This window comes from Xenia sp. Carnegie-2017, unplaced genomic scaffold (assembly GCF_021976095.1).
Source record: "Xenia sp. Carnegie-2017 unplaced genomic scaffold, XeniaSp_v1 HiC_scaffold_3, whole genome shotgun sequence".
NCBI lineage: Eukaryota > Metazoa > Cnidaria > Anthozoa > Malacalcyonacea > Xeniidae > Xenia > Xenia sp. Carnegie-2017.
This window is the reverse complement of record NW_025813493.1, coordinates 10,900,309-10,923,018: the sequence shown is the minus strand read 5'-3', so window position 1 is coordinate 10,923,018 and position 22,710 is coordinate 10,900,309. Positions and strand designations below refer to the sequence as shown.

Here is a 22,710-nt window from a genome sequence, read left to right as displayed (position 1 = left end):
TTCTCAATTGTTTTTTTTTACCAGAAGGAGCTCGAAGAATGAAAACCTATGTAACTCGGACAAACAAAGATAAGCCGGCGTTTTAAATTCAAATTTTCCTGTATTGTCACAAGATTACACGCATGAGTGACCAGAAAGCCTGGGCCCAATCTAAATGTTTCTTGGATTGCTTCACGCGCGAGTTTTGCTAACAACTTATACGAAATAACATAAAACTCACTTACATATTATAAATACATATATTGCCATCGCTACATGTGACACTACATGCACTGAATTTCACTGTGCTACTCAGTTACTATTTTAAATACACAATTATAACCAAACTCTGTTTTCGAGCAGATCGAGTTAATGTTAATTATGACCAGCGTTTTCCTCCTTTAGAATCTCTATTGCACACGCCTGAAAAAATTAGCTCTAAATTTGTTAGTAGTCAAATGCTTTCTTTTGTAGTTTACTATATCAACATTTGATGACAAAATCATTAGATTAGGAATTGATGATTCATTCATGTAATCTCTTCTCTGTAAATATTTTGACTGAACTCTTACTTCAAAACTTGACACTACGTTAGCTTTGAAAGTGGTACTTTTAAATATTGACTTGCTTCACTGTCCTTCTATGCATTGAGAGCAAAAACCGAATAAAATGGACACAAGCCCCTGAAAACGTTCAAATCATATCAAAATTGATTGCCTATACTGAGTATGTATTTCGTAAGTCAGAAAAGTACTATGCCTTTTAAAACATAACGTTGACTAAAAATTCCATAACATTTGCGGATTAATGAAACAATTGATCTTTCAAACATTTCAGTCAAACAATTTCCATGTCATCATATAAGTAATACATCAACTGCAAAAAAACTTTATTTTTCTCAATGCAAGAACTCAAGTAAAAAGAGTCACTTTTCAACAGGGATGAGGAATTTTCTTTATGACTGCATATTGACCTTGGTTAATTTCTTTGACCACAAGTTTTACGACACCAATCGCGTCTCCAAAATACTCAACTCTGAATAGATAATCTTCTGGTGAAAATGAAACAATCTGAACAATTTCTTTAATTCCACTGGTAAATGCTCCAATACCGATAACATAGATTTCCACTCCGTCATCTCTCAGTTTCTTTCAATTTGGTACTGTTTGGCTTTTATCTACGTTTGAATGTCCACCTGTCAGAAGGAACACCATTTGACGTGCACCGCGACGGCTTCCTATATAAATTACGCGAAAATGAAGAGAATACGTAGGGCTGATAGTTTGAGAGATAGATGTTCTATGCAAATTATAGAAGAAAATGTTGTTGTTTAATTAATATTAGTATTGCTATTTTACAAATACTGATGCTAGATAAACCAGTTTTAACGATTTTATTGTAACGCAATATTGAGAGAAAAGCCAATGATATCAAACAATGATGTCCACATTTCAAAGATCTTAGACGAATTGAAAGTCATTCCTCTTTTGATGAAACTATACTTAGCAAAGTCCCACAAATCTGCAGCCTTTTCATTGTTATTTCTCTTACGCTTGTTATTAAAGAAGTAAAATCTAAAAAAGCGCCTTTTTAGAATTTTAAATTAGTAGCGTCAAGTTCAGATTTATTTATTTAGATTTATGTAACTTTCAAAATTTTAAATTTCAGCTTTTAACTAGCATGAAAGAAATAGAGAAATATTTGTAAGCAGCGTTTTGTTGATAAACCAGTTAGTAATGACTACTATAATTTTCCAACATAATTGTTTATGTACACTCTTTTGTTTGTTTCACCTTTCGTAGAATCGTCAATTTCATTGCTTTTGTGCTTTTGTTTCGTATTGTGTTCAACAATTGCTTCTGTTCAGCATTTCTTTTGCATAGCTGAATAAATTGAATAATTCTGCTTTTGAAGCAGGAAAGAAATTAAACAGTAATACTTGCGTAATTGAGGCTTGAATACCAGCCCAGATTACCTTTCATTGGGAACATTTGCACAAATCATATGATTCACTGGACGCTGTGTTTTGACAAAACAATCTTTTTAGATCACTGTACCTTTCAATACTTTCAACAACACAACATATGTGTCTTAAACCAATACAACAGACAAGTACTCATAAAGTTTAGCTGAAAAACTCTTGAAAACAAGACGAGCACTCTTCTAATCTATTTTCACAAAGCACAACATTGACTGGGACTGCAAAATGCATCAGTAGGAAGGAAGAAAGTTGTATTTGAATTTTACAAATACTTATTCTAATACAAACAAACGTGAAGTCAATGAGCAGTTAAATCACATCACAACTGACTACATTTCCTGCACATTTCTGTATTGACGTAAGAACTTACGGCTAACCTGAGTTTATTTTGACAAGATGACTTTAAGGTTGTGAAACAAAAGTTGAGTTTATTAACACGATCATCATTTACAAACATAAAACCAGTTAGTAATGACTATTATAATTTTTCAACTTCATTGTTTATGTAACTATTTTTTGTCGTCTCACCTTTCGTAGAATCATCAAACAAAGTTTTTGCTTTTGTTAAGCCGTCAGCAGTGTTTGTCAGCCCTCTTTCATAGCTGAATAAATCAGATTTTGTGGCAGCTTGTGAAGAAGGAAAGAAATTGAACATAATTCTTGCCTAATTGGAATACTGAACACCAGCCCAGTTACCATCGTAGTTGGGAGGCAATGTTATATTCATGAGATTTTCATTGCTTGTTTTCCTTCTTGTACTCACAATTCCAATGGAACCAGATGAATTCATTACAACAGCAGTGTCTTGAAGATAAACTCTTCGTTTATTTAGGAGGGAAAATGGCAGACGAAATAATTTCTTTACGATTTTATCTGCTGTCACCTTTATAGGAGGAATTTGTTTGAATTCTGAAATAAATAGTTGAAGAGCGCAGTTTCATACAATACCGAAAATCGTTTGAATTCTATGGCATTATTTGACATAATAGCAAAAAGTTGAGTTTATTCTATCCAAAAGTAACCAGCTGGTACACTACAACAATATATTTAGCGCCAGACAATTTCATAACTTTAACTTACTGTCATAAAACTGCTTATTACTGATCGGAGGTAAAGTGGGATTTGGTGTAGTGGCTCTAATCCAAAATGGTAGTGTACTTTCCACTAATGTTATTCTACATACAAATGCAAGAGCTATCATGGAAAGTGTAGTTGCTAAATTCATGTTAGGACTTGAATGTTGAATTGATATCTCTTAATGATATAAATAAACTTTAAATACTTAATGATTTCCTTCGGCCTCATTCTGGTGCAAAAACCTTCACAAAGTACTTGTTTTAAGTTCATGCTAAAAATCTTTAACTTTGAAGCCTAGTTTTCACTGCGACATAGGCATAAGCAAGAAACCAAAGCAAAGCATATTCTCCAAATGATAGAGGAAGCAAAAGAAAAAGGATTTTCTTTACAATATACTTTTGTTTCACCTTAATTACGCTTATGTCAGGATCCAGTACTTCTGCTTATGCTTATATGTTGATGATTGTGTTGGCCGCTTCATCGCATTCTTTTATTTTTTTTCTTTGCTTGTCCCTATGCTTTTGTCCCAAGTGAATACCATGCTTAAAAGATTCACTTTTTAACAAAAATTAGCATTTCAAACTGAGCTACCTTTAAATCTACTGTTTGGTTCGAAGTGTTCATTGTGACATTCATTAGTTATACGTTCCAGATGTGAGAAAAATGAACAAAAACGTTTCTTTCAATTTGCGTGGTATAATAACAATAAGTATGTTGTATTTTGTTAATAGGGAGCACTAAAACTTGAGGTTTTTACTAGGAAACTCAAGCAATCGAAGAATAAAAAACTTAAGCATGAAAATGTGTAAACCATTTTCACAAGGTAGAGTATACTTAAAGCCAAATAAAATGTCACCCAAGCAATTTATTATTACAGGATGCTTGGAAACTCATATAAGAAAAATAGTTTGAATCTTATTTTATAACATGCAATAAATAACATAGAACGGCATGATCTTTATATCTAGTAACTTTGCTTTATGTAATACATGCATTTATTGTTTGAAATTCTGCTAATGCAAATTTAACTCTGTTTGAAAAAAGTCTTTTTTTTCTGATACAAGTAAAAAGAGGATGAATGGTATAGTGCCACCTTACAGGGCGTGCGTTCAACAATGAGATTCGCCAAACGCATTCATATCATGAGGATTTAAAATAACTGTGGAACGTCGTTAAATGATTGCATGGCTTTCATCATTTTGAGTGTATTGATTTTGAAGTTTAAGCTTTCGATAATTTGGAGAAAATTTACTTAATGCGTGCTCAATTCGATCAACTTCAGCATAGAGCGATAAACGTTCAATTTAGTTTTCTAAATATTTTTCTCGTCGTTACTTGATAACCATGAACGGATTTCAATCAAGATTTTTAAATATAGGAACGTAAAAAATCAAGACATATTTTGGCCATGAATTTTTGCTTGGTCGTGAACAGTCGTGAACGGTGCAAGTGAGTCAAGGCATCATTGACTAAAAGAAAATATAGTATCAAAGTAGTGTGCACCCGATAACAAGAGGAGTCAAGAATAATTAAAAAATGACTTGGCCAATGAAATAAATGGATATAATCATCAGATGGTACGAGTTTTGTGCGCTTAACCGCTGTCTCCGTAAACAAAAATGCGTTTCAAGTAAGAGCTTCCGATAAAAATAAACTGCAACTCGGACTTTGTAAAAAAGAAAATACGTAATTACTCATCATTTTGGTGACCTAAGTACTCAAAATGGAATAATCTTTTTTAACGAAAATATGCGTGAGTCGCATGACTCTTTTGACATACCCTAAATCCACCTCTGATAACAACTGCTGAATATATTTCTTTGTAGTTTTGTCTCATTCAAATACGTAAGTACACACATGTTGGTCGGCTATTAGCTCCCCCCCAAAATGTAACTTAATGGCATCCGCTGCACGTTTTGTTTGCTTGTATACTTGAGAAAAGACGTATTTTAATATATTTTGGGGCAATTCAGTCTTTTCGTGGAAATGGTGAAAGACATATAAAATAATACATTTAAACGAACATTAATTAAACGTCTGGGTGTTGCCTTTATTTGGAACAACTTCATTTACCTGATATGTTCTAAACATAAGCAGTTTTCCAGTTGCAAAGGGTGGAACACATAATTTTATACATTCAAAAAATTGCCACCCCCCAGTCAATTTCAAAAAATGTTTCTTGTATTCTATGTCATCAGTACTCAATCCTTCATCGTAGAAAAACGCTTTCGGAAAACTATGCATCCCCCCTTTCAAGCAATGCATTTCACGAGTACACCATTTTCCCAGTTCAAAATCAAAATAGGAAACCAGTGACTGATCAAGCTGCTCCGTATAGCAAAATACAGAATATCCACGAACAGCATCGTTAGACCATGGCAAATGATTTACAAGTTTAACTAAATCCAAGTCTGCTTGATCTTTAACAGGTAATTTAGCTTTGATCACATCGATATTACTTTCAAGAAAGCTTTCCAAAGGTAAACTGACTCCAGATTTTAATCCAACGTCCTCATACATTGACTTGATCATGAACACTTTCTGATTTCGACAACCAAGTGTAAAGCTGGGTCTGTATCTGCACCGATTGTTTCAGCAAAAAAATGGAGCAAGTTTACTAAGCCCTTAGCTAATAACTGAGGGCCAGGTTTTACAGAGAATTATCCGACAGAGGTATTTATGAACAGACCAAACCCGTAGGGCGAGGTTTGTACAAAAAGACAGAGGTCTGATTTTTCTAAGTAAAGACCGAGAAAGCAAAGTTAGTAAAAAGTTTATTATATGGCATTATTTGACCTAAAACAAAATTGCTTTCTTCCTCTTCTTTGCTACTTTGTACGGGATGACTTTCACTTTTCTTTTTTGTGTCAGTAAAAAAGGAATCGCTTCAATTTGTATCATTTGGAAAGTTGAATTGTTTTCCGTGTGTTTTCCTTCGACTCACATTTGCAAATGGTTTTTTTGCTTCGTTTTTTTTTCTGTTTGCTTTACAAAGTTCGTTTATATTTGATTGCAATATGCACTGCATATAACATTCTGTCATATAACATTCCTTTCATGGGAAAACATGAGTCCAACAAATTGAACTAATCTCTACTGTGTGACTTCATAGCACAGTTGGTTAGAGCACTGCACCGGCACCACAGAGGTCATGGGTTCGAATCCCGTTGAGTCACCTGTCTTTTTCAGGTTCATGAGACAATTGCTTAAATTGTCTAGCAAAAAGTGCGAAGATCATATCTTCATTTAATTTCAACACCGCACTGCACATAACATTCTTTCATATTACTACAACATCTCGGAAATTTTCATCAAAAGGAAATTAAAATATTCCCGCCGTGGCTCAGGCAGGCCACAAAATTTTATTTGTAGGATGATTAGTTCACGTTCATTTACAGGTTGAAACTTTCCAATATTGTATGTGCTAACTGTATGTATGTGTAACTAAACATGAAAAAAGTGTGAACAATTTGAATATATATCTATAAAGAGTTACTATTTGTTATTTTCTTTAATTCTTGCGAATAAGGAATGATTCAAATAAACGTATTTCGACACTTTTTGTTTTCTATTGTTATACTTTTAGGTGTTTTATTTAAAAGTAAATTAATGGAAAAAAGAGTTTTGTCTTTGATGAATTGAAAGGCTCTTTTTAGCTTTCTCTTTCATTGAATGGCAGTGTCATAAAGAAAGTTATCCTTCTGGGAATATGCATTTGTCAATATAATAATAGCCATGCTTGAAAACTTCCACTCCAAGCTTTCACTTGAAAAAATGAACATCATAAAGAACCACAAGCATTAAAATTGAGGAAGAAGTTATAGCTACTGTCTTTGAATGTCATATACTTTGTATTGATGTCTATATCCAGAGGACGGTAACCAATGCTCAGCACAGCAGCTACTTCGATATCCTTTTATCTCTCCAAGTCTCATGTGGAGCAGTTTAAGCAATAACATCGCTTCAGATAAGCTTGACGCTGAAAAAGATCAAGGGAGAAATCAAAATGGCTGTGATGTTGGATATGAGTCTCCTGATTTGATGCTTATTCCTTACGGCTGCGCTGCGAGAAATTGAAGAGTTCGGAGCGAATTTGAGTTGTTGCAAATGCTTGGAAAAAGGAGGGTCTGTTTCAGTTGTAAAGGTAACTTTTTATTAAATAATCGTTTAAATAGACGGTAATTTTGTCATGTGAAAGAAAATTTGTATATGATTTAATATTTGAAATGTTTTATATACGCTTTGATACGTAATAAATTGGACGGCTGTCTATATGCGATCAAAAGAATTCCTTTGTATCCGAAAAGTGTTCCGTTAAATTGCTAAATTGCTCGAGAAGAGAAGTTCCTTTCTAGATTGAACTATGCAAATATTGTAAGGTAAAAAGAAATTTACTATCCAAAATGAATCAAAATTTTATAACATTAAGAGTTGAAAGCAAGTTAGACGATACAAATTGCTTTGCTTGTTAAATGTTATCTTTGTAAAACTATTATAAAAAGTAGATAGTCCCATTTTTCATAAAGCCATGGATGCTTTTGTTCATGATTAGAAAGTTATAATATATAAGAAGGTTCTCGTTTGTCACAAAGAGTTATGAGAAAGTTACATTGTAAAAGACATCTAAAAAACGTATAGTCAAAGAGGCAGAAGTTTTTTTAATCTTTACAGTATCCTTGGATGTTCTAGTTTCTCTTATGAGATAAACAAAAAGATATAATTCAAAAGCGAAAGACCCGTTTTCGTTGCTTCCCGATACCATCTTAAGCGTAAGGCACTAGAACGCCGCATGTTAACGTTTCGGTTGAGATTTTGGCCCTTCACGCTATCCTACTTGGGGATGCCAATACGTAGCAAGCTTCCGCCCATCAAACCCCGAGATCACTTGCGATAGCCTTTGCTCGGGGAACGCAGGGAGAGTGCGGTTGCGACCGAAGTGTGGGCCCCTAAGCCGCTGCATACTATATCGCACCCAGCTTCCACTGCTAGCTAACATCTACTATATGTAGTTTTACATATATATATACCTAAATTCAAAGGCTTACAAAAGTTGTGGCATTATTAAAGGTCACTACTGCGCATGCCCAGATGATTTCTTTGATAATTTGCGATTAAGTGAGCTAATTGCCACAAATGTAGTGCAAGTACATATATTTAGTCGTTGCCATGACTACGAACAATTGTTCGAGTGGACTGCGCATGCTCGAGCGCATGATTAGATGATTTCCCTATTAAATTGTTACTAAGCATGCTATTTACTTCAAAATCAATTCTAGTAGATGCAATTGGCCTTTGCCATAACCATGAAGTTGGGCAGCTAATAAATTCGACTGTTCATGCTCAAACAGACTGGCATGCACAGATGATTTATCTGAAAATTTGTGACTGAGCGAGACAGTTATTCCATAATCGATACTAGTACTTACAGTTGGTCGTTCTCAATTAATTTGTGACCGAGTGAGCTCTGAATTTGGTGCTTGTTTATGCGGTATGCAAATTTTCACTAATGCATTTTTGGCATGCTCTTTGTCTTCCTAAGCTTCTTTTGACAAATGCATATCAAAATTATCAACACATTGTCACGCCACTCGTAATATTCGTGACAATGTTAGATATGTTTTTATTTTCTCTATAACTTTGTATCTGTATATAGTGTCCATAAACAATGCTCCAATATTTATGACAGATACTATAATTCGTGGATTGAGGTAGAACAGATACTTGAAAATGAAACCTCCAACAATGAAACAAAATCAAGCAAGACAGAGGAAAAAGAAGCCAGGTTGAAGAAAGCTTGATGAAATTGAACGTAGTAGAAGCACCTAGCGTACGCTCGAGAGTTTTGCCTGAAGATTCGTGGAAATATCAAAGAATCACATATACAGTTTGGAAGCTCGTTGGCTCACGTGGTATATGGTAGTTGGAACTCTTCATGATGTTGCTGAAGATATGTAAAAATAACTACCAGCGTCTTTACTTAAGGACGAGAAATCTGATTTCGAAAGTGAAGAGGAGGCAATCACCACAAGAGATTTGCAAAAGAGTACTCAAAGTATACTCTTCAAATTTTTGGTATATACAATTGGAGTATTGTGAGGAATGTTATTGACGAGGGATAGTACAAGGACCAATAGAGAATGTGGCGGCTTCTTTTTAAAGTATAGCGATGTGTTTAAACACATAGCGGAAGAGAGTTGAGAACACTGGCGAAAAAGTATTTAAATTGCTCAAAAATTATTTTGAATTTAAAAACAGCAGTGCGAGTTGTTATTTATTTATTTAAGCCACTGACTGCTTGAAAAAGTAGGATGCATATATGTCTTAAAAGACAAAGCGAAATGTAAATTTTGGTCAATAATAACTGTATGCATGCGTGATGAAAAATATAAAATGGTTTACTTTTGTGGGCTGGGAGGCTACCTTCGCCTAAGGTTAGAAACTCAAACTTACTGCAAAAGCAAATAAAGACTCAAATAACTCAATAGCTACTCTACTAATGCATTACTGAATATACAACTCATTTCTCAAAGAAAATCATTTATGGAACCATGTAGATCGTCCAAGCTATTTGAGCTCTAAAATGTCAATTATCACGTATTGAAATCCTTGTGATTTAAATTGACTTTTTCAAATCGAAGCACGATTAGCTCTAATTAATATACTCTATATATGGGCAAAACAGTATGTATTTTGTATCTTTTATGTATTATGTACAAACATTTATATTTTAGACTGACAGACCAAAAATATTAAACTATCAATGACAAAATCTTTGGATTTTAACACTCTTTATGTGACGTTAAATGTTTTTAATTTCACAAACTTACAATGCTTGAAAATATTATAAGGAAAAAGTCCTAGCAGACCAAAATTTAGTGTCGTTTGTTGTTGGATGCAAAAAGTTAAGTACTTCATGTAACTACTGCTGTCTCTTAGAAAAGTCTCGGAAATTTTTCAGAAAAAAAAGTTCTTTTGAAGAAAATTCCGGAAAAGTAAAACATGTTATTTTTTAAATTTACTTCATTTACTTGGATATTTAACTAACTTTAATATAATTTCTTCCTCTTTCAATGAAGTGTATCTATATAAAGTTATCCTACATATATTGTTAACAGGTTTTTTCCACGATTCCAATGTTTATCAAATTTAACAAAAAAAATTAATCGTTGAAAAGACTGAAACGTTTTCAAATAAGACAACAAAAATTATAAAATCTTTTTAAAATTTGATTTAATTTTGAAAAGACAAATTACTTGAAATGCGAACACAGAAAAAGAAAAGTGTGTTAAAAATGTTATAAATCAGTACGTCAACGGCCAAATACATGAAACTATAAGGTAGATTATAAAGGTTTTCATAAATAGTGGACACAAACTTTAACCTCAATTACAGAAAAAGCTCACAACGTATGGTTCCAGGTTCTTTCCGTATGTCGTTCATAAACTTGAAATGCAGCTTTTAAACCACTTTCTAAAGCACCTTGTATCCACATACGGATAAAAGAAATTCTTTCACCAGCGAAATGAACGTTACCCATCGGCTCCCATAAATGCCTAATTGGGTAAAAAAATATTATGTACGTTAAAAAGTAGTTTGATTAGAAGTCTACCATATATAAAGATGAATTTTCCTATATTTCTCAAACACTTTTACAAATATAAGAGCGAATTGTTAAAACAAACAACAAATGTTGTCAAATTGCGCTACAAAGGGCCATTTGTTTTTTGTACGTTAAGAAAACGAAAATAAAATTATAATCTTCTTTTCGTTTTTCTTGTTTTGTTGCGCCAATCTCTAAAAAACCAATTTCTAAATTGAATTTTTTGTTCTGGAGAGTGTGACATTGTAGTCCTAGTTATAATACGACTGCAGTGTTTACTCTGAAAATCAGAGCATTAATTTAACCAAAAGCGTACATTCAAAACAATATGACTTGCAAAACTTCCTTGTATCTGCGAGGTAAAAGGACGGGTAAACAAACTGTAAAATATAAATACAACACAAAGTGCAAAATAATGAACTTTCTTCGCTTGATAGATTCATATATTCTCCTTAAACCATCAAATATCGTTTCGTTGATACTATGTCATCGACAAGTAGAATCTGTTACGACTTCGCGGCATTAAAAAGTGTAGTATTCCTAGCTAGCTACATGATGATTATAAAACTCGTGTTCGCTTGCTTTTGTTTACCACAAAGGAAACATTATTGATTATAAAGTTTCAAACGAAGTTTCAAACGAGCTCAACGAAGCAACAACGTTTGAAAACTACATCGTGCGTTGACCTTGCACGGTGAACCATCAAAGCTGCTGTTCTGCTATTTTTGCAAAAGCTTGCTTTTATACAGGGAATATGCAGCTAAGCGTTAATGAGATGTTTAATCTTTTGCTTACACTTGAATTTAATATTGGTTTTGTAGAGGTGGATAAAACAAAAACCCGATTTTATTTGCATTTTAAGGAGGAAAAACGAAAACTAAAAGTAAATGTTTTCGTTTTCCTAAAGCGTTAGAAAAGAATGGCCCTTGAAGAAATTATAAGAAACAGGAAAATAGCCCCGAAATTTCGCACCTTGTACTTTCGTAATGAGATGTTTTCACTTCTCCATACGATCCTTCATAAGATGGCAGATTATTCCAAGCATGAACAATAAAGGTTGTCACCATATCTTCTTTGAAGGTTGGATGAATTTCTTCGAGTTGTTCAACTACTTTCCGTTTTACCACTTTTTCTTTCATCGACCCAAAAAGCAGAGCCTCCTTCGTCCACGTGTAAATCATTAAAAGCCCTCTTTCGTTTTGCAGTCCTCCGGGGTGACGTAATGAATCTGGCCTATGGGAAGGTTTGTCTTTGAAAATCCACCTTTAATTCCTTCATTTTCCCAGAATCTTTCTTTGGTTTGAAGAAAGATTTTTGTTGAATGCTGATTAAAAACATTTCCCATTGCCTGGACGCTCGCTTTTTTTTATCGCCAACTGGGATTTGATGTCATCAAGCTTTGATTTGAATATTATTTGACGCAAAATGTTTATTGGCGTGGTAATAATTACTGCCGACACAACAACAAAACACATGTACAATTGCGATTATTCATTTCTTGAACAAGAAGAGCACACACTCTAGTTTATGTAAGAGGATAGTATTTTCTATTCATAGTTCAAAGTTTTCCTGAAACATTTTACAATTGTTAGCCATTGGTTCAAGAACAATGTAGGATTGATATATTCGATTCAGTGATGTCGCTAGAAGACACGCACAAACATGCTTAAAAATCACGTCATTACATTAGGCTTGTTTGTGAAAATGGTGTTTACACAGAAAAATCCTTCTAAAGTGGAATAAACATCAAAAAATGCACTGTGTACAATTTAGTGGTTGTTAGCAATTTTTGCAACACATTAGCAAGCCAAAAATAATAATCGAAAAGTACATAGAAGGTTTCAGGAGAAAAGCATTCCTTAAAAAAGATCCAATATTAGGGAAAAACATTATGATTTTCAAATTTTGTGTTAAGTGAACTTGCAAATAACAAAATAATTTAAATTTCCTAAACTCACCTTTGCCTTATACACACATGGTGCATCATTGACAGAATAACATGACACCTCTACGACATCTTTCAGTGGATATTTTTCTTGATATCCGTAATTTATTTCATATACTTGCTTCTTGTATTCTATGTCATCTTTACTTAATATTTCATTTTTTAAAAACGCTTTGGGCAAATTATGCATACCACCTTTCAAGCAATGCATCTTACCAGATGACCACTTTCCCAGTTTAAAAGAAAGAAAGTGGTCCATGGACATTTCAATTTCGGGCACATAGCAAAATACAGAAAAACCACGAACGGCATCGTTAGACCATGGCAAAAGGTTTTCAAGTTTCACTAAATCTAAGTCTTTCTGGTCTTCAACCGACACTTTAGCTTTAATCACATTAATACTACTTTCAAGAAAACTTTCCACCGTGAACCGACTCCAAATTTTAATCCATCGATCCCAAGCATAGACTTGATCAACGACGCTCTTGGAATTCGATCACTAAATGCAAAGCTGGCCAGTGACGACATCTGTTGTTTCTTGGTAATATTTATCTCCAAAAGGAAAACAAACAAGTCTAGTTTTAATCCTGATCATGGTCCAACGCAATCAAATCAAACAGTTATCAACTTGCCATGTAAATAGTCTCTTAATTTTGATGGCTGGCTTATAAAAACTGGGGGAAAAAAGTCTCATTAAACATACAAATATCAGTTATATCTCCTTTTAACTCTTCCTTTATACCATCTTTCCAATTTGGCCAAATTTTGATGAAATGTTTCTCACACCAAACTAAAAAAGTCGTAGTACAATCTTTCAAATTCAATGATAATGAAGTTAAATAAACAGCTATATTAACAGTATTTAGAAGTTAAGGTTATCGTCATAACTGTTAATTGCGTATCAAGTGGTTCAAGCAGGTTACAAATTTTACAAAAAATGTTAATGGCTTGAGTGTATTTTGCGAAGATACCAACGCTAAAAAGCGAATTAGAAATTGGCTAATTAGATGAGGCGTATATTAAGAGAAATTTTTCTGTTCCTAGTCTCTTCACGTATATCCTCTTACTTCGCAAAACATATAGAACTTTATTATGAACTTTTTGTAGTGTCTACTTTTAATAAATTTACTTTTAGTTTTTTCGCGAAACCCATAGATACAAGAAACGGCATTTTCATCGTAGTTTGGAAAATTTTTTATTGGTAGATTGAAGTTCTTGATGTAACCATTTGTCAAATAATGTTGCCCCTCATATTGACCATCGGCATCACAAGGAATTCGCATAGCCCCTGCTAAAAAAACAAAGAAAAAACAATTCATCTCTCGCACAAATTACTAAAGGGCATGTATAATAGTAAGGTTACATGACACTTTTATCAAATTAAACTCTTGATTTCAATAGTAAGCATAATTCAACTTAATTGATTTTATCAAAGCTTGAATAGTCAATTTAAGATCAGATAAGATGCCCTCTTAGTTTTCCTTTTTATAGTCAATGCAAAAGTAAACGGTTGACATATGTTTTATGACATGGTACTCATCACACTCTTGCATTATACTTATGATTTATTATTTTAAAACAAATATAGAACTCAAACAATTATAAAATGGTGAGGACTAATAAAACATCTCAAAACTTTGTTATAGCTATAAACATGTAACACTGAGCAGGTCACCAATTCCGGGCACCATCTTTCTCGTGAGTTTTTTTTTTAATTTTTTACGTCTACAGAAGCGTACTAGCAATAATACAATATTAAAGATGGATTTCAAAATAGCAAATACCATGGTGAATGGTGATAATAACAATGTAATAGTTCTTAAAAGAACTGTTTTAACAAGAGACTAACCCAACAATTCAAAGGAACCGTTATTTACAGCTAGAAAGAGACACTATGCATTTCGGCAGACTACTCGTCAGGTGTCAACGTCTGCAAAATGATAACCTCCAAAACATGCTATATTTATAATGTTACAGAAGGTCAATATCATCTCTATTTTTAGAGATGACACTTAAAACAGAGACAGATTAAACACGTAATCCTTTTGTCGGAAAAGGACACAGCAAGTGTTGCTTAAAAGATGTTTTCCAAAGATGTTAAGCAACACTCACTGTGCCAATGCTTATTCTGAAGAAAACTTTAAAATTATTAAAAAATGTCGCTCGTTATTCCAGCTACGCGTCATGGAGTCGGTATTAATTAAATTGACTAATCCTGTCCTTGGCCGACAAAAGGATTACGTGTTTAATATGTCTCTGTTTTAAGTGTCATCTCTAAAAATAGGGATGACATTGACCTTCTGTAACATTATAAATGACCTTCTGTAACATTGTAAATGACCTTCTTTTGATTGCTAAATTACCTAAGATAAAAAGGAAATTGTGTTTTATTTATGAAATTATAATAAGTCATTTTTAACTTCAACCTATTGCTCAGCGACCCATCCTAAAATGTTAAACCAAAATAAGTTGAGAACACGACGGCGTCCTCAACGCAGTTCTCTTCAACATTTAGACGGCGTTGTCGTTTTGTTTTATTTTGGTTGAAAATTTTAACATTCACGTGCCTCAGTTCACTCCGAACTTTCTTCTACGAAACCCATCTGCCACAAATGCAATCCCAATAATATTGAGCAAAATTTTCAAAACCATTTATGGTGTTAATTTACATGACACTTTGTACTTAAATAGCATATTTAGCAGTTTTATAAACGTCTAAAATGGGCTTTTCAAGAGTTAATTCAACGAATTTCAATAAATCATTTAAATAAAACGATGTTCAATTTAAGCATGCAAACAACCTTGGCTAATGAACTCACACCTTCTGCATATAAACCAGATGCAAGACCACTTTCTTTACCATACGTATAGACTCTTCCTCCATAGCGCTCTGTTTGCCCACGAATTTTCACAGAAAGACCAGCTTTTTTCAACTCGTACGCTGCAGATAGACCTGCCATTCCTGCACCCACAACAATGACGTCAACCATAGTTTCATCTTCATGTACAGTACTGACAACCGAGCTTGAAAGATTTGATTCCTGAGGCTTGTATCCGTAACGATTGTAAGCTTTCTGCAAACCTTCATCTTGAATACATTTCAGAAATGTTTTTATGCAGTCATTGTGCTGTATTGGAATTGGATTGTTTCTGGGAAGTTTTATAGGTTCATCATTTTCCCCAAATCTTTTATTACTTAAAAGATATTGTGACGCCATTTTATACCTCTTGAATGCAGAGAATAAGAAGTTTTAATTAGTGCAATGAAAGTAGAATAAATCATATACAAGTCAACAAAGTAATATATGACAATTCGTAAAAAACTTTGCTTTCTAGGAGACATTTATTACAATTTCAACCAAAAACCCTCACTAAAATCACTATGTCGTTTTTTTAAAAAATACCTTATCATTGTGTTAAAATTTGCTAATGTTCAACGAACGTAATTTTCATTTACGATGTAATTTTAACAAAATACAATGTTCTCGGGCATCTAAGCAATACTCGTTTAATAAATTTTCCTTTCGACCTGTACTTTCAAAGACATAAAAATAAAAAGACAAATAAAAAACCCTAAACGTTTACTGAGTACATTGTCAACTTGCTACGTTGTACAGTTGAGTTTCATACAAAACTGGAGTCGCAAGTATGTATTTCACCATCACATATAAATACAATTTTGATTCAAGATCAAAACACTCTTAGCATTTAAAGGTTATGCAACTGATTTGTATACAATACTGTTCCCATTTTTTAACGGCATTTATCTGTCACTTTTATGCTATTTCAAACAACTTTATCTGAAACTTAATCATAAAAAAATCACACATACTAAAAAATTACTTTCCAAAAATTATTTCATTAAGAAAACAATGCATGGTATCAAAACATGCTCTATAGAAGCGGGATATGCATGTACATATATAACTGATTACACGGTTGTTGTTGTACGGCAAGCGTCAATTCAGGTGCTTTAATTGGCTCAAACATATTATTTTCCTTTATAAAATAAAAAAGAATAAAAGGCGCGCGGTGATTGGTCTCCAGCTGTGTTTGCATTAGTCAGTGTAAAACAGGTCTGAGCTCAACTAATCAAATCAATCAAAACAATCAATCAATCAAAGAGAATTTGCAAATCGATCATGAATAAATATTAGATGAAAAATTAAAACCTTTGTTTTAAACTTGTCTTGTCGCATTATTGTTATTCTATAAAAGTAATAAAAGAAGTTTTACGTGTATGCACTGGCTTATGAAAACCTCAGAGACCTTTGTGAGAACTTTCGAGCATGTGCAACCCACGACATTCGGTTCCAAAGGTCACCTCATATTGCATAAGCCTGTGCAAACAAAGCAAACATCTTTTATTTCTGAAGTAATCACGTAACTTTTTCGACAAAATGTAAAGATGTACAAGTTTTATAAAACATGCAGCAAGTTTTGTAAAACGCAAAAACTAAACGAAACAAAAAACATGTAGATATACCAGTCGTAAGAGAAACAAGGGGGGAAAAGATTAGCAATTAAACGTCGCTCATTCATACGTAGGCATTAATGAGATTCTCGTCGCAAGTTAAAAGCTTCAATCGTGGAAATAAATAAACTGGAAAAGAAGTCACGGTTTAACTTTCTATTTTCAATTTCACTTTAATTATCATGATGAAAGTGATTGTACTTTCACAAATGCAAAGTACTTACCTACTTCTTTCTCAGAAATGTTTTACAAATCATCAGGAAGGTGAATGCTTCCCTGCATTCTGATTGGCTGCAGAATTGGGCGGTATTTTACGATATATGACCGCAGTCAAGAATCAATTTTGAAAATTACATGAGCATGAGTGGGAGATCTAGGGGTAGGCAACTAAGGCATTTGCCTATGGTAAAATTCCTAAACCAATCTGATTTTGATTTTATACTATCAGGATACTAGAACAGCAAAATACTAATCGATTAACATAGCCGAAATTTTTAGAGTTATCATCTTGCAAAGAAGGTAAGGTTCTAAACGCAGTGCAAAATTTGTAAAAAAATTTTTGTAAATTATATTGATATATTTGTAAATTATATAGATATATTTGCAAAACATCTATATTTTCTATTGCGAGCTAGAGGAAGTATCTTGCTGAAAGGTGTGTCGGTGTGTCTGCTTAGAATTTTCTTCAAAAAAGTGAGAGAAACTTACATCAGAGTTTCCGACACAAGTGGACCTTCTGTTAAGATATCTATTCTGTGATTATAGGCACATTAGGCATTATAGTAATTTACTGCTTAATATTTATACGTCATTCGTCAGTGTTCTACAGTGATAAATATATGTTTATACATAGTTCATATAATTGGTGAAATAATTGCAGGCTAGATCATTGTTACATAATGATACAAAAATAAAAATGTTCATGTCATGAGGTTGCCATTCTACATCAAGCAGTTTAGCAATGAGTCTGTAATAGGGAATGGCTTGATCATTACCAATCTATCAAAACATCATTTGATTGGCTAAAGTGCTTTTCTTCTTTCTATAAATAGTTTTGGCAACCATACTTTAGTTCTAATGTTTGATATTTCACTTCACTGGCAGTGATTTTGCTGCTGAGCTCCCTGATTTTATTTTTGTCCATATGTTTAATTAATGTTCTAGCAAACCTGCGCCTTTTTTGAATAAAGTTGAAATAATCAAACTCTTATTAACCTACTTTGATCTTAAGTTTGGCTTTAACATGTAAAAGAAAAATTAACTATAGGGATGTTTGTATAAATATATCAAGTTTAGCCACAATAGCCTGTATTTGCATAAATGGCTTTGCTACATACCATTAAGGATTAGTGCATGCTTTTCTACAAATAAATACTAAGTTTTGGATTAATGTGTTGTAGCAATAGGATTATTGTTTAAACATCTTCAATGTAATATGCTTTATTAATCAAAGTGTTAGGTCAAGGTATTGGAAGTGAAGTGGAGTTTTGTTACACATATTCAGAATTTAATACTTTATTTATCAAATATTATGTGGTATTAAACCTTATATAATGACCTTTCATGCTGCACAGCAGATATAAAAAAGTGGGGTGGAGAAATACTCCATTTACTGATTTATTAATAAAATATGTAACTTTCATTTCAAACTAAACTGTGTATCAACCTCAGTTGTCATTTAGAAGATAGAAAAACATCTTAAGAAATAATTTACAAATATGAACATTAACAAGCATAAGTTTTCAGACTTTTGTACATTGCACTAAATAGATCTACAATAAACTCAAATCAAAAAGCAAACATAGCTCAATATAGTACTCTATTTTAATAAATACTATATAAGTTATCACTACATGCAGGGTACTTGGAGTGCAGTGATTGTGTGGTAGTGGTAAAGTGTTATACTTTCATGGATTGGTGTAAGAACCATATTTAATTCTTACAAAACACACTTTTCCTTTTTTAAAAAGATGTCCATGTTATTGGCCATCTATATCGGCTTACTGTTTATTATGTTTGTATGTAAAAGGTGTATTGGATATCAGATGAGCTCTAGTATGCACCCATTCGAGTATATTGTCACCATTTTTATTGATAAAAGCTTACAACTAAAGTAGAGTCCAATAAGCCACTAATGTCAGCAGGACTGTATGGACCTACATACTATATGTTGCTTGAATCAATTTTAATCAACATATGGTATTACACGGCATGAAATTGGTGGACAGTATTCAAAATCCTACGTAAATCGGCACCTGAACATCACTAAAGTTATTTTATTTTGCTTTGTTTTGTTTGACTTTACAAAGAAAAAAATGATTGAAATAAGCAATTTTAAGTAAATTTGAATTACCCAAAGTAAAATGAACAGTAAAGTTTTGATTGTTTTTATTGTCGCCATTGTTTAATACTGTCACAATGTCAAAAAAAGGATTACTTTATTTAATTAAAATGTAATAAAGCATCACGAACTGTTTACATGTCAATTGCTACCTATCAGCTGGTAAAATCATTTAATGAATCAGAGGTGTAACCTCCATGAACTAGATATAAACTTCTTATCTATTCATTTTGAAAATTGATATACTGTAGCTATATGTCAGGCTAAATGTTCATATATTTCAGTATGATGCTTCTAAACAACAAAATTAATTTTCCTCCAAGATAAGTATTATTTGCAATTCGGCAATGTTGCTGATCTCAACAAATGAAAATTTTAGCTGTCAATCTAAAGTCTGGTTTCCACATGGTTGTGACTTATGACTCGAAAATGTCGTTGCAGAGTCGCAAAGATAGAGTTATATTCTATTTTCAAGACATTTACGAAACTGTCATTACATTCACGACATTGTTGCAACACGTTCACGATCATATGGAAACCTAGCTTTATTCTGAGCACCGCAGTCGTGAATATCCCAAGCTTAGATGCAAGTCAAAAAATAAATTTCTCATATATTTTTCCAATATGTTTCTTTATGGTAAGTAATCACATATTATTCTCGAGATTTATAAAGCCTTTCACAAATCGAGGCAAGATCGAGCCAGATTGAGTCCATATATTTTGCGCTGTATTTTGTGGTGGTAAAACATGCTGTATTTTATAGGCAAACATTTTTTAGAATAAAAGCCTTATTTAAGTCTAATCGACATAAATATAAATAGTTTTACTTACTGAGCACAAACATCAATGTTATTCGCATCACAAATCTTTAACTGTTCAAAACATTGCCACCAAAGTTGCCAATATTCAGCGTATTGACTTACAATTTCAAAACATTGTATGTAAATAAGATTGGTTAATGAATGCATGGTTCACCATAGGCGGCCCAGAAATCTGTTTAAGTTTTTTATTCAATCGATTTATATAAATAGCACAGTAAATGGTAAATATGTTATTGGATTTATGTGCAATACGTTTCTATGATTTTAAAGGTCGTATCTTTCGAAGGTCGTATGTTCTGATCCCTTTATTTAAATAATGCATTTCAAATGAATTGAACACTAATATTATGTATTTATCAATATGGCCCATTCCCCAATAATCGATATTCCTACACAAGGATGATTCGGTAGCAGGACAAGTTAGTTCTTATAAAGCCTGTATTCATAATTTCGTAGAAGCGCTATTGTTAATGTGCATTTAATATAGACGACGAGTGTTTTTAGAATAGACATGTTTCGGCGTCTCATGATGCCATCTTTAGTATAAGTGAATAATACCTATTTAATATAACGTTTATATAAAAGCTTATACAAAGTTTGTATGATAAATAAATTATAACAATAATAAGGAAACGAACTTGGACTTCGGTTCAGCATTAAACCACTACGACTCAACTCAACGGACATTCTGGCAACATTCGAAAAAATCCACCAAACTATAAAACACAACATTCGCAGTCAAGAAAACTACACGCATCTCAAAACAGAGCTGGCAGGGCACACATCGCTCACTCGTACATCTCATCTTATCACCCGACACCAGCTGACTTCAAAAAACATCCCATCCTTAAAAAAATTCGCAAAAATCCAAACATTATCATTCTCAAACCGGACAAAGGCAACGGCGTTGTGATCCTGGATCGTCAAATGTATCGTAACTCCTGTCTTAAAATTATAAACAATACAGCAAAGTCCACGTCACACTATCACATGAAGCAAAACTGCAATGACTGTTAAAGAAAGGCTCGATTAACAACAAAGTTTATAATGAAATCTTCCCAGAGGTTCTCAACTCTCACGCTTCTATGGCTTACCGAAACTATACAAGAAACGAGCACCAGATCAACGACCGATAGTTTCATCAATCAACGCATACAATTATAATTTAGCTAAGTATTTTAGTTCTCTACTAACACCACTCGTACCAGATGACCATTTCACTAAAGATTCTTTCACTTTCCACGACGACTTCTCATCTTTCAACTCATCCACCTCTTGTCACAAATTCTTTATCTCCTACGACGTTGAAAGCCTATTCACAAACATACCACCGACTAAAAACATCAACCTAGCAATTGACGCAATATCACAACCCCAGTATCACTATAAACAGGACGGACATCACGCAACTGTTTTCGATAGCGACAGCACAGACGCATTTTTTATTTAATGGATAATTTTATGACCAGACGGACGGTGTTGCGATGCGTTCTCCTTGGCCCCATACTTGCTAACATTTTCATGGGCTCACATGAACGAAACTGGCTAAACAATTACAACGACGCTAAACCACCATTTTACCTCAGTTACGTTGACGATATTTTTCGTGTTTTTACTAATGCGACTGAGGCCATGAAATTTTATCAGCTAAGGAAACCTTTCCCTACTATATTTATTCACTTCGCACTGAAGATGGTATAAAGTATGCCGAAAATTTTTGCTATAAAGAAATTTGTCGTCTATTTTAAATGACTTGTGATGAACTATTTTAGTTTTGCACCGCTTTCATACAAAACCGGACTTATACACACACTAATCGACAGAGCATACAAACTGAGCAATACGAACAATGGCTTTTAAAGAGACATAAAAAACATCACATCCACTCTTTCACGAAACTCTTTCCCACTTACACTTTATTAACCGAACTGTAAAACGATATCTCGACAACAAACAAGGCAATAACCTCAAACTGGACGCCGAAACTCCTGACACGACCGTGAAGACCAACACAAATGAAAATTCCAAAATAACAACTCTATACTTCAAACTGCCATACATCGGACATTACTCACGACACACACAGCGCAGACTTAGGGATATTATGAAAGGATATTGACATTCGACAAATTTTCACATTATTTAAAATCAAAAACTTCTTCTCATTCAATGACAAATCTCTAATTCAATTAAATCAATGGCGGTATATGAATTCAATTGCGCGGGATGTAATTCCTGATATATTGGCGAAACTTCGCGCCATTTATTCACCAGAATCAGGAAACATACCACAACTGACAAAACTCTACACCTACACCTTCTTAAATCTCACTCATGTAAAACCAACTATTCACCTTTTTGCTTCAGAATCATCGACATTGCAGACACCTCATTCTCTCTTAAAATCAAAGAAGCACTGCACATTAACGAAACTAACTCTGAACTCAATGTTCAAGTTTTTAGTTACAACACAATATTTGAAACTAAAGTGT

At 33.3% G+C, this 22,710-nt stretch overlaps 1 protein-coding gene across 3 annotated transcripts; it reads right to left on the bottom strand.

Annotated features, from left to right (window-relative positions):
* Positions 1–10,250: 10,250 nt before the first annotated feature.
* LOC124454682 (L-amino-acid oxidase-like) lies at positions 10,251–20,315 on the bottom strand. 3 transcript variants are annotated; one of them, XM_047005459.1, is made up of 7 exons: positions 20,229–20,315; positions 15,404–15,809; positions 13,712–13,873; positions 13,286–13,372; positions 12,596–13,134; positions 11,610–12,280; positions 10,251–10,590 (listed from the first exon to the last, which is right to left on the bottom strand). In XM_047005459.1, exons 2-5 carry the CDS (start codon positions 15,798–15,800, stop codon positions 13,082–13,084), a joined length of 699 nt encoding a protein of 232 aa, XP_046861415.1. In that variant the 5' UTR covers positions 15,801–15,809; positions 20,229–20,315; the 3' UTR covers positions 10,251–10,590; positions 11,610–12,280; positions 12,596–13,081. The 3 variants fall into 3 exon arrangements, with proteins under 3 accessions (XP_046861415.1, XP_046861412.1, XP_046861414.1); XM_047005456.1 differs by lacking the exon at positions 20,229–20,315 and adding an exon at positions 17,281–17,381; XM_047005458.1 differs by lacking the exon at positions 20,229–20,315 and adding an exon at positions 17,281–17,381 and having other exon boundaries at positions 11,610–12,206.
* Positions 20,316–22,710: the final 2,395 nt, after the last annotated feature.

Excerpts from the sequence above, each read along its gene's own strand:
- LOC124454682 (XM_047005459.1), bottom strand. The coding sequence starts at position 15,800 with ATGGCGTCACAATATCTTTTAAGTAATAAAAGATTTGGGGAAAATGAT. Across the intron at positions 13,874-15,403 it reads ATCTGGTTTATATGCAGAAG|CAGGGGCTATGCGAATTCCT; the intron begins GTGTGAGTTCAT and ends TTGTTTTTTTAG. Across the intron at positions 13,373-13,711 it reads GTTTCGCGAAAAAACTAAAA|TTTGGTGTGAGAAACATTTC; the intron begins GTAAATTTATTA and ends CGACTTTTTTAG.